General features: G+C 41.4%; 1 protein-coding gene across 1 annotated transcript in view; it reads right to left on the reverse strand.

Annotated features, from left to right (window-relative positions):
- Nucleotides 1–13,042, reverse strand: part of GSAP (gamma-secretase activating protein) — an 87,038-nt gene that overhangs the window by 17,682 nt on the left and 56,314 nt on the right. The window contains exons 20-22 of the mRNA XM_007450084.1: nt 2,593–2,721; nt 1,682–1,740; nt 728–759 (exon numbers count right to left, since the gene is read on the reverse strand). Coding sequence (XP_007450146.1) covers nt 728–759; nt 1,682–1,740; nt 2,593–2,721 — 220 coding nt within the window. The remainder of the gene's footprint in view (nt 1–727; nt 760–1,681; nt 1,741–2,592; nt 2,722–13,042) is intronic.

A 13,042-nucleotide genomic window follows, 5' to 3' on the forward strand; every position in this document is an offset into this window, starting at 1 on the left:
TGCACCCTGCAGCTGCATAATGCCTGTGCCCTGGTTTAGAGGCTATGTGTTAGCATTTCTTCCTCACACACTAAAGATAAAGCAGCCATGTCAGGTATCCCACGCACCAAGGGCGGGACTGGGCACTGTAAACACGACTCCGTTGACTCTCATTTTCTTATCACGCTTGCCCTGAGGAGGACAACACACAAAATGGATAAATGGCTTTTGCCTAAGAGCACATGATGGCCAAGCTGGAGTTTAAGCCCAGTTCGGTCCGCCTCTAAGCCCATACCCTCCCCCTATAACCACACTGCTTGTCTAGAGGCCCCTCGTCTTTGTGCCCCTATGACCTAGCCCAGTGAGTGCCCAAGTGCTAACCAAAATGAAAGGAGAATACAAGTCAAAGATTCTTGTAAGATCAGACAGCTGGAGAGAAAGCAGCTCTAAGCCAAGGGAACTACACCCTGGGAGTACAGCCAGAGGGCATGTTAATTCGATCAGTTCTATGGGGAAACAGAAGGAAAACAGTCAGGGACTCCTCGGCAAGAGAAGCTGTCCCTGAAGGACCTGGTGCCAAGAGAGACATGGAAGGAGCTGGGTGGCCACTCTGATGGGAAAATAGTAAAGGGTGCTGCCTTCACAGCACTAGTGAAGTGATTTCCCTGCCAACCCACAGTGGGAGGAAGAATGGTATTACAAACAAAACACTGACTGAAACCCAGAACGCTTTATTTTATTTTCTTACCCAAATTCCTTGCTTCTAGGTTAGAAATCACCCTACAAAGGAATTAGCCAATGTTATTCACACAGGAAGCATTATTTAAAAAAAAAAAAAAAACAACGAAAGCCACACCACCATACAAAGATATCCTCCTTTAAAAACCCATAAAACCACCGCAGAAACTTCTCAGGCTGCTGAAAACCTCAAAAACTTTAATCAACTTGGCAAAAGCCACATTAGGCAATTTATAAAATCTCAAAACTCTTTAGTGCAAACATTGACAATAATTTAGAACAATTACAGCTCTCAGTTATTGGAAATAAGGGGAACAGAAAATAGAACAGGGGTTGGAATAGGGCCTATGCTTATAGCACTCTGAGATGACTCATCCACCCAGAAAATATTCTTTCAAAATAAGAGCAAGCTCACCAGCCCACTTACACTTGTTTAAAATCAACCTAATGTTTGTACCCCTCTAAAGTGCTCAACTAATAAGAGTTTTCTTTACCACTTATTCGTTGTAAGTCATCCATCCCCAGGATGCAAATCTAAAAGGTTTAACATATAAATTTTTCCCACTAGAAACTCGAGCTCCAAACTCCAGAATAGGGTGCAGGTGGCTGCATTAATAAGCTGACAGCATCATCTTGCTGAGGATACACAACAAAAGTAAGCTACTGGGCTACCCTGGTGGCACAGTGGTTGAGAGTCCGCCTGCCGATGCAGGGGACACGGGTTCGTGCCCCGGTCCGGGAAGATCCCACATGCCGTGGAGCGGCTGGGCCCGTGAGCCATGGCCGCTGAGCCTGCGTGTCCAGAGCCTGTGCTCCACAACGGGAGAGGCCACAACAGTGAGAGGCCCGCATACAGCAAAAAACAAACAAACAAACAAACAAGCTACTTCCCTGAAAGGTAGTCAAGAAAGTAATTGCAAAATATAACCATCTTACAGCTACAATAATCCCTCATTTTACTTACTTTATTGCATTATCAAGAATATTTCTCACATACACCGTGGACCTTCTTTTTCCTTTTTTCTAGGAGTGAGAACATGTCAAAAGTGTGGAAGGTGAAGGTTTTGTGGGTGACATTTTTCACATTGAGGTCATAATACAATATAGTTAAGAGTTCAAAAAAAAGAGAGGTACTTTCCAGGTAATCAGAACACCTAGATTCTTTAACAATTGCTCTAAAAAAGTTTTATTCTGAAACTATTACATATTTTATACAGTTGCAAGTCAACTACATATTATATACAACACTACAACTATATCCAACAATGCTACAGACAGCTCATGTACTCTTTACCCAGTCGCCCTCAGTGTTTACATCTTCTATAAATAACTATAGTACAATACGCAAATCAGCAAACTGGCACTGGTACAGTAAGCGTATAGTGCTGTCATTTTATCACATGTGTAGATTCACGTACCACAATGTACCACCATAATCAAGATATAAAAATGCTCCATCACCCCAAAGATCTCCCTTGTGCTGTCCCTTGATAGGGGTCACATTCACTCTTCCTTTCAACCATCCCGAACCCCTAGCAACCACTACTTTGGGAATACCCAGGGTTTTTTTAAAATCAATTTTTAACAACACAAGGAACACAAAAACACATCTGAGACCCAGATGTTAATCCCACTTCTACTATGAACATGCCGTGTGTGTCCCTTAACATCTTTGCACTTGAATTTCCTCTTCAAGAGAAGAGAGGTCAGAGAAGCACCTTGGTCTCCCTACTGGGGATCAGCAGTATTAATAAACAGTGCCTGGCAAGTGGGGAGAGTGCTGGAACATGGGCCAGCCTAATGGCCTAAGGGCATCACCTAACCTAATCGGCTGGGCTTCTGCTTCTTGCTCTGCGCTCAGGAACCCACACATACCTCTTCCGAGATCAGGCTGTGCCACTCTCTCCTGACCACGCTGTTGTTATAGTATAAGTGTGGCTTGGAGTACTTAACATATTCCAGGTTGGAGTTCAGTTTTTCCCAGTAGCCCTTAAAGCTATGCACCTGTAGGAGACAAAATCATTGGTGATCTTGAGAAGCAGGTCCTGTGGCCCAAACTACTTGGCAAGGGCCACGCAAGCCTTGCTGCAAAGCTGGGCTCGCTTCACTTCCTTAGCTCTCATGAGGCAGCATTTCTGAGTGGACACTTCCCACAAAGGATGGCTTTCTTGCCCCGATAGGAATTCTAAAATAGACAGGAAGAGGCTTGCCTTCCTCCCTTCCTTTTCGAGTCCCTTTTACACACAGAGAGAGCTGCTCACCTCCCTAAGCCAGTAGGACTCCCCTGGGTGAGGGCTAAGTGGGGAAGCCTACACTGAACACATCAAATCATTTCCTCCCCAGAGACCCATTTTTCTGACTCAGATTGTGTCAACAATGCCATGTTTGGTGAGAGAATGTGCACAAGATTTGGAACACGTGGAAGAATAGGGTTACTTTCCCACTAAGTTCATTTACTTCCAAAGGATCTTTTTCAAAACTCAGGAATCAGAAAGGTGAAATGAACTCCTTTCACAGTCAGTTGTCAAATACTCCAAGACAGAATTAGTTGGCGACCATCCCATCTAGGTTTTTGATGTATTGTTATCATTGTACTACCCTGAAGCAAAAAATACCTATTACGTTCATTTTTAAACAAAATGCAAGAGTAATACATTTTTTAATGTTGAAGGATATCCTGACAAAAAATTGTTTTTGCAAATTAATGAAGATAGATTTATGATACACACTTTCTTGCCAAAACATATGCAGTTATAAAAGATTTGAGTGGGGTCAAGGGTGGAATGTGTGGCCATAAAACAAAGTGAGTTAATGTCTACTGTGCAAACAGACTTGGCTGTATTACAAGGGAAAAAAGAGAACTTAAAAAAGATGCCTCAATCAAGAAAAATGCCCTTTTGTTAAGTAATAGCACATCACCCAAATTCTTACTGAAAGGATAGTCACAAGGGGCTCAAAATGGATGCTGAAGTATCAGTAAAGTGAGTTTCGTAATAAAACTAACTTGCTGTTTCAGAAATTAGTTGGCTGGGGAGGGAGTCCAGGAAAATGTCTGGAACTGCCTAAGAGGCAAGAGACCATTGTTTTGGGGTGCGTGAGGAGAGGGGATTCAGAGCACCACCTAACAGAGCTCCAGAGTCGGGCGCGAGCCACGGCTATCAGTGCGGACACTAGAGACGGTCATGAAACACTAAGGCTGCTACTGCAGCCACCAAGAAGTCTGTGTGCAAGCACAGTTCAGTCTCCACACCTCCTCTCCCGGGAGCCTGTGAAGCCCGCCACTGCCAGGGTCCCATGATCCAGGGACAACTTGCCCGGGAGAACACATGGTGCTCCTCAGGCTGTTGCAATGTCATGTTGGCCTCTGCCAACGCAGGCTTGCCCCACATTCCATACCCCTCCCTCCCCCGCAGCCTGAGGGAGCCAGAGCCCCCTAATCAGCTGCTCCTCTAACCCCCTCCTGTCTGAGCGAAGAACAGACTCCCTCTGCATGTGACATACACGCAGAGCGGGGGCCAAACCCAAAGCTGAAACCCAGGAGCTGTGCGAACAAACAAGAGAAAGGGAAATTTCTCCCAGCAGCCTCAGGAGCAGCGGATTAAATCTCCACAATCAACTTGAGGTACTCTGCATCTGTGGAATACCTTGAATAGACAATTGAATCATCCCAAAATTGAGGCAGTGGACCTAGGGAGCAACTGTAGACTTGGGGTTTGCTTTCTGCATCTAATTTGTTTCTGGTTTTATGTTTACATTAGTTTAGTACTTAGAGTTTATTATCATTGGTAGATTTGTTTATTGATTTGATTGCTCTCTTCCTTTCTTTTATATAGATATATATATATGTTTTTCCTTTTTCTCTTTTTCTGAGTGTGTATGTGTATGCTTCTTTGTGTGATTTTGTGTGTATAGCTTTGCTTTTACCATTTGTCCTAGGGTTCTGTCTGTCCGTTTTTTTCTTCTTTTTCTTCTTTAGTATACTTTTTAGCATCTGTTATCATTAGTGCAGTTGTTTTTTGGTTTGGTTGCTCTCTTCTTTCTTTCTTTTTCTTTTTTAAAATTACTCTTTAACTTTTTTTTTTTTTTTGTGGTACGCGGGCCTCTCACTGTTGTGGCCTCTCCCGTTGCAGACCACAGGCTCTGGACACGCAGGCTCAGCGGTCATGGCTCACGGGCCCAGCCACTCCGCAGCATGCGGGATCTTCCCGGACTGGGGCATGAACCCACGTCCCCTGCATCGGCAGGCGGACTCTCAACCACTGCGCCACCAGGGAAGCCCCAACTTCTTTATTTTTTAAAATTTTTTATTTTAATAACTTTATTTTATTATTATTTTTCTTCTTTTTTTCCTCCCTTTTCTTCTGAGCCATGTGGCTGACAGGGTCTTGGTGCTCCAGCCAGATGTCAAGCTTGTGCCTCTGATGTGGGAGAGCCAAGTTCAGGACATTGGCACACCAAAGAACTCCTTACTCCACGTAACATCAAACAGCAAAAGCTCTCCCAGAGGTCTCCATCTCAACACTAAGACCCAGCTCCACTCAACGACCAGCAAGCTACAGTGCTGGACACCCTAGGCCAAACAACTAGCAAGACAGAAACACAACCACAACCATTAGTAGAGAGGCTGCCTAAAATCATAAGGTCACAGACACCCCAAAACACACCACCGGATGCAGTCCTGCCCACCAGAAAGACAAGATCCAGCCTCATCCACCAGAACACAGGAACCAGTCCCCTCCACCAGGAAGCCTACACAACCCACTGAACCAACCTTACCCACTGGGGGCAGACACCAAAAGCAATGGGAACAATTAACCTGCAGCCTGCGAAAAGGAGACCCCAAACACAGTAAGTTAAGCAAAATGAGAAGACAGAGAAACACACAACAGATGAAGGAGCAAGGTAAAAACCCACCAGACCAAACAAATGAAGAGGAAATAAGCAGTCTACCTGAAAAAGAATTCAGAGTAATGATAGTAAAGATGATCCAAAATCTTGGAAATACAATGGAGAAAATACAAGAAACATTTAACAAGGACCTAGAAAAACTAAAGAGCAAACAAACAATGATGAACAACACAATAAATGAAATTAAAAATACTCTAGAAGGAATCAATAGCAGAATAACTGAGGCAGAAGAACGGATAAGTGACCTGGAAGATGAAATAGTGGAAATAACTACCGTGGAGCAGAAAAAAGAATGAAAAGAATTGAGGACAGTCTCAGAGACCTCTGGGACAACATTAAATGCACCAACATTCAAATTATAGGGGTCCCAGAAGAAGAGAAAAAGAAAGGGACTGAGAAAATATTTGAAGAGATTATAGTTGAAAACTCCCCTAATATGGGAAGGGAAAGTCCAGGAAGCACAGAGAGTCCCATACAGGATGAATCAAGGAGAAACACGCCAAGACACATATTAATCAACTATCAAAAATTAAATACAAAGAAAAAATATTAAAAGCAGCAAGGGAAAAACAACAAATAACATACAAGGGAATCCCCATAAGGTTAACAGCTGATCTTTCAGCAGAAACTCTGCAAACCAGAAGGGAGTGGCAGGAAATACTGAAAGTGATGAAAGGGAAAAACCTACAACCAAGATTACTCTACCCAACAAGGATCTCATTCAGATTCAATGGAGAAATTAAAAGCTTTATAGACAGGCAAAAGGAAAGAGAATTCAGCACAACCAAACCAGTGTTACAACAATGCTAAAGGAACTTCTCTAGGCAGGAAACACAAGAGAAGGAAAAGACCTACAATAACAAACCCAAAACAATTAAGAAAATGGGAATAGGAACATACATATCAATAACTACCTTAAATGTAAATGGATTAAATGCTGCTACCAAAAGACATAGACTGACTGAATGGATACAAAAACAAGACCCATATATATGCTGTCTACAAGAGACCTACTTCAGACCTAGGGATACATACAGACTGAAAGTGAGGGGATGGAAAAAGATATTCCATGCAAATGGAAATCAAAAGAAAGCTGGAGTAGCAATTCTCATATCAGACAAAATAGACTTTAAAATAAAGACTATTACAAGAGACAAAGAAGGACACTACATAATGATCTAGGGATCAATCCAAGAAAAAGATATAACAATTGTAAATATTTAGGCACCCAGCATAGGAGCACCTCAATACATAAGGCAAATGCTAACAGCCATAAAACGGGAAATCGACAGTAACACAATCATAGTAGGGGACTTTAACACCCCACTTTCACCAATGGACAGATCATCCAAAATGAAAATAAATAAGGAAACACAAGCTTTAAGTGATACATTAAACAGGATGGACTTAATTGATAATTATAGGACATTCCACCCAAAAACAACAGAACATACTTTCTTCTTAAGTGTTCATGGAACATTCTCCAGGATAGGTCATATCTTGGGTCACAAATTAAGCCCTGGTAAATTTAAGAAAATTGAAATGGTATCAAGTGTCTTTTCTGACCACAACACTATGAGACTAGATATCAATTACAGAAAAAAATCTGTAAAAAATACAAACACGCGGAGACTAAACAATATGCTACTAAATAACCAAGAGATCACTGAAGAAATCAAAGAAGAAATAAAAAAATACATAAAAACCAATGACAATGAAAACATGACAACCCAAAACCTATGGGATGTAGCCAAAGCAGTTATAAGGGACGTTTATAGCAATACAATCCTACCTCAAGAAACAATAAACATTTCAAATGAACAAGCTAATCTTACACCTAAAGCAATTAGAGAAAGAAGAACCAAAAAACCCCAAAGTTAGCAGAAGGAAAGAAATCATAAAGATCAGATCAGAAATAAATGAAAAACAAATCAAGGAAACAATAGCAAAGATCAATAGAACTAAAAGCTGATTCTTTGAAAAGATAAACTAAATTGAGAAACCATTAGCCAGACTCATCAAGAAAAAAAGGGAGAAGACTCAAATCAACAGAAATACAAATGAAAAAGGAGAAGTAACAACTGACACTGCAGAAATACAAAGGATCATGAGAGATTACTACAAGCAACGATAGGCTAATAAAATGGACAACCTGGAAGAAATGGACAAATTCTTAGAAAAGCACAACTTTCGGAGACTGAACCAGGAAGAAACAGAAAATATAAACAGTCCAATCACAAGCACTGAAATTGAGACTGTGATCAAAAATCTTCCAACAAACAAAAGCCCAGGACCAGATGGCTTCACAGGTGAATTCTATCAAACATTTTGAGAAGAGCTAACACTTATCCTTCTCAAGCTTTTCGAAAATATAGCAGAGGGAGGAACACTCCCAAACTCATTCTACGAGGCCAACATCACCCTGATACCAAAACCAGACCAAGATGCCACAAAGAAAGAAAACTACAGGCCAATATCATTGATGAACACAGATGCAAAAATCCTCATCAAAGTACTACCAAACAGAATCCAGCAGCACATTAAAAGGATCGTACACCATAATCAAGTGGGGTTTATCCCAGGAATGCAAGGATTCTTCAGTATACCAAATCAATCAATGTAATACACCATATTAACAAAATGAAGGAGATAAACCATATGATCATCTCAATAGATGTAGAAAAAGCTTTTGACAAAATTCAACACTGATTTATGATAAAAAGAAAGTAGGCATAGAGGAAACTTACCTCAACATAATAAAGGCCATATATGACAAACCCAGAGCCAACATCATTCTCAATGGTGAAAAACTGAAACCATTTCCTCTAAGATCAGGAACAAGACAAGGTTGTCCACTCTCACCACTATTATTCAACACAGTTTTGGAAGTCTTAGCCACGGCAATCAGAGAAGAAAAAGAAATAAAAGGAATCAAAATTGGAAAAGAAGAAGTAAACCTGTCACTGTTTGCAGATGACATGATACTATACATAGAGAATCCTAAAGATGCTACCAGAAAACTACTAGAGCTAATCTATGAATTTGGTAAAGTAGCAGGATACAAAATTAGTGCACAGAAATCTCTTGCATTCCTATACACTAATGATGAAAAATCTGAAAGAGAAATTAAGGAAACACTCCCATTTACAATCACATCAAAAAGAATAAAATACTTAGGAATAAACCTACCTAAGGAGACAAAAGACCTATATTCAGAAAACTATAAGACACTGATAAAAGAAATTAAAGCTGATAACAAACAGATGGAGAGATATACCATGTTCTTGGATTGGAAGATTCAGCATTGTGAAAATGACTATACTACCCAAAGCAATCTACAGATTCAATGCAATCCCTATCAAACTACCACTGGCATTTTTCACAGAACTAGAACAAAAAATTTCACAATTTGTATGGAAACACAAAAGACCCCGAATAGCAAAGCAATCTTGAGAAAGAAAAACAGAGCTGGAGGAATCAGACTCCCTGACTTCAGACTATACCACAAAGCTACAGTAATCAAGACAGTATGGTACTGACATAAAAACAGAAATATAGATCGACAGAACAGGATAGAAAGCCCAGAGACAAACCCACGCACATGTGGTCACCTTATCTTTGATAAAGGAGGCAAGAATATACAATGGAGAAAAGACAGCCTCTTCAATAAATGGTGCTGGGAAAAATGGACAGCTACATGTAAAAGAATGAAATTTGAACACTCCCTAACACCATACACAAAAATAAACTCAAACTGGATTAAAGACCTAAATGTAAGGCCAGACACTATAAAACTCTTAGAGGAAAACACAGGTGGAATACTCTATGACATAAATCACAGCAAGATCCTTTTTGACCCACCTCCTAGAGAAATGGAAATAAAAACAAAAATAAACAAATGGGACCTAATGAAACCTCAAAGCTTTTGCACAGCAAAGGAAACCATAAACAAGACCAAAAGACAACCCTCAGAATGGGAGAAAATATTTGCAAATGAAGCAATTGACAAAGGATTAATCTCCAAACTTTTACAAGCAGCTCATGCAGCTCAATATCAATAAAACAAACAACCCAATCCAAAAATGGGCAGAAGACCTAAATAGACACTTCTCCAAAGAAGATATACAGATTGCCAACAAACACACGAAAGAAAGCTCAACATCACTAATCATTAGAGAAATGCAAATCAAAACTACAATGAGGTATCACCTGACACCAGTCAAATGGCCATCATCAAAATATCTACAGACAATAAGTGCTGGAGAGGGTGTGGAGAAAAGGGAACCCTCTTGCACTGTTGGTGGGAATGTAAATTGATAGAGCCACTATGGAGAACAGTATGAAGGTTCCTTAAAAAACTACAAATAGAATTACCATACGACCCAGCAATCCCACTACTGGGCATATACCCCGAGAAAACCATAATTCCAAAAGAGTCATGTACCACAATGTTCACTGCAGCTCTATTTACAATAGCCAGGACGTGGAGGCAACCTAAGTGTCCATTGACAGATGAATGGATAAAGAAGATGTGGCACATATATACAATGGAATATTACTCAGCCATAAAAAGAAACGAAACTGAGTTATTTGTAGTGAGGTGGATGGACCTAGAGTCTGTCAAACAGAGTGAAGTAAGTCAGAAAGAGAAAACAAATACCGTATGCTAACACATATATAAGACATCTAAAAATAAATAAATAAAAGGGTCCTGAAGAACCTAGGGGTGGGACATGAATAGAGACGCAGATGTAGAGAATGGACTTGAGGACACGGGGAGGGGGAAGAATAAGCTGGGACGAAGTGAGAGAGTGGCATGGACATATACACACTAGCAAATGTCAAATAGCTAGCTAGTGGGAAGCAGCCACATAGCACAGGGAGATCAGCTCAGTGCTTTGTGACCACCTAGAGGGGTGGGATAGGGAGGGTGGGAGTGAGATGCCTGAGGGAGGAGACATGGGGATGTATGTATATGTACAGCTGATTTACTTTGTCATAAAGCAGAAACTAACACACCATTGTAAAGCAATTATACTCCAATAAAGATGTTAGAAAAAGAAAAAGGAAATTAGTTAGCTGAAAAGCCCATTCAGCCAACATCCATTCTCACAGAGACAGGAAAGGCTATTTCCAAGAAATTGTCATTTCTAGAGGAAATCAGAACCGAGGCATCAGGTCCCACTCTCCACTTGACCTATCTCATTCATCTTTTCTTTCCCTTTCCATATATTTATAATGAATGTACCTTTATCCACCCTTTGGTCTTCCTTATATTGAAAAAACAATAATGAAAGCAAATCCTGCCGACATTTGGCAGAATTCAGTCCCTAACAGGAAATCACTACAGTTTTCTTGCTATTCTACATCTGACTTCACGCAACTAGTGCCAAAAGCCAGCAAACTAATTGGTGTTGTGGTGACATCTAGTGGTCATTTCCACTATTAGCTCTGCCTACTTGGCCACTGGAGTCCCAGTGCGTCGTCCCCCCAATCTTGTCCAGGCCAGAGCAAGGGGAGGAACGCTGGTGTCCTTCTACCTGTGCAAGGCCCTCTTCCCCTCAGGCCAAAGTCATCCTCCTCTCAGAAGACCCCACTCTCACACTCACACTGCGGCTCCCAAGAAAAGTTCTCTCTCAAACTCTCTTCTTCTCACACCCCCATTAAGAAATCGCTTTCCTCAGACCCTTGTCTGAGTTGAGAATAAGCAGACAAAACAAGTCCAAGGACATGCTTCAGAGGGGCTTCTGAGCCCACTGATTATATGTAAAATGGAGTACGTGTTTGTATTAGTACTTTTCTCGGGAGAAGGTCTACAGTTTATATCAGACTTTCAAAGGAATCCGTGGCCTAAAATAGCTCAAAACTACTGAGTTAGAAGGAAAAATTATCTAAGTTTTAAAACAAAAACAACTTACATTTAAATAAGGAACACTATTAGGCAAAAGCCCCAGAAATATTGTAATATAAATGTGTAGGTCTTTCAAGGAGGTCACTGGGCTGGATGTTATGATATAGATATTGAGGGAGTACAGAGAAAACAGTGGCGTATGTCATTACTTGGTATCTAGTACATAAGTGATGCAATTTCTTAAGTTATGAAAATTCACAGACACCATTACAAATTGGGAGGTCTGTTGGGAAGTATGGGAAATAGCTAAGACCCAGAGGATGAAAACGGATATGTAAATGAAGCGTGAAGAGAGGATATTCTAGGTGGGGCTCTGAGGAAATGAGCAAAGACTGAGAGAGCGGAATGTGGATTCTGGGTTTAGATCAGAGACAGAGCTTGAGAAAGCAGAGAGAACAACCCACAGCCCCCTTCACTCTCTGTGGTGAAGATATCTGCCTCTAGGGTGTAACTACCAACCTCAGCAACCACCTGGGTCCCATCCCCTAGAATCCTAACTGGTGTGGGGTATAACCTGAGCCTCATGAGCTTTCGATGGTCCCCAGGCAAGCCGACCATTCAGCCTGGGCTGAGAACACGCTTGAGCACATATAGGTAATCCCAGTCTCCCTCCCACCCTCAAAGGTTCTCATCTACATCTCTGGTTTAAAGGCTGATGAAGAACCAGCTGTCTGAAGACTTGCAATTGTGTTGTGACAGAATAGGAGACAGGGTCAGAGAGGAGGTTAGGACCAATCTTCAAAGGATCTCAAACGCCAAAAGAACACCAGCATGCTCATTAACCCAGAGAGTAAATGAGGCTCCAAGGTAAAAGGTTAGCTGTTATAGCATGGTACGGGGGGAAGAGGGCATGGGAGCTACACAATCACACCCTAGCAGCCAACCTGGGAGCACAGAAAGCCACTCCTTTCCGTCAACCAGCACTTACAGAAATAGTTGAATATTAAGCACCATATTCATCAGGGACAACAGCAAAGTGAAAGCCACAACAGTCTGAAGCACATCGCCAGCTTCTTGAAAAGAGCTTATAAAGCTTTCAAATACACAAAAATGCTTTCTAAGAAAAATACCCATGAATTTAGCTACTTCTGGGAGACTCTGGTGTTAGAAGCCATCAGATCCTCAAGGAATGACCCAGCAGCACTTCCCTGCCCAGGGGGAGTTTTAAATTTAAATTTTAAAGGAAGGAAAATTATTCCAAGTCTCTTCTTGAGAAATAATCTTATTTTGTTTCTTAGGATGACATGAAATAATTACCAAATGTAGCCCATCACAACAAAAAGACCAAAGGGTTTCATTAAGGGACTGTTTCCCATTTATGTGGGAAATAATTTTGATTTTTTTTTTCTTGAAAAAGGAAGAAAGGGCTTCCCTGGTGGCGCAGTGGTTGAGAGTCCGCCTGCCGATGCAGGGGACATGGGTTCGTGCCCCGGTCCGGGAAGATCCCACATGCCGCAGAGCGGCTGGGCCCGTGAGCCATGGCCGCTGAGCCTGCGCGTCCGGAGC

The sequence above is a fragment of the Lipotes vexillifer genome, unplaced genomic scaffold (genome assembly GCF_000442215.2).
Source record: "Lipotes vexillifer unplaced genomic scaffold, Lipotes_vexillifer_v1.1 scaffold712, whole genome shotgun sequence".
NCBI lineage: Eukaryota > Metazoa > Chordata > Mammalia > Artiodactyla > Lipotidae > Lipotes > Lipotes vexillifer.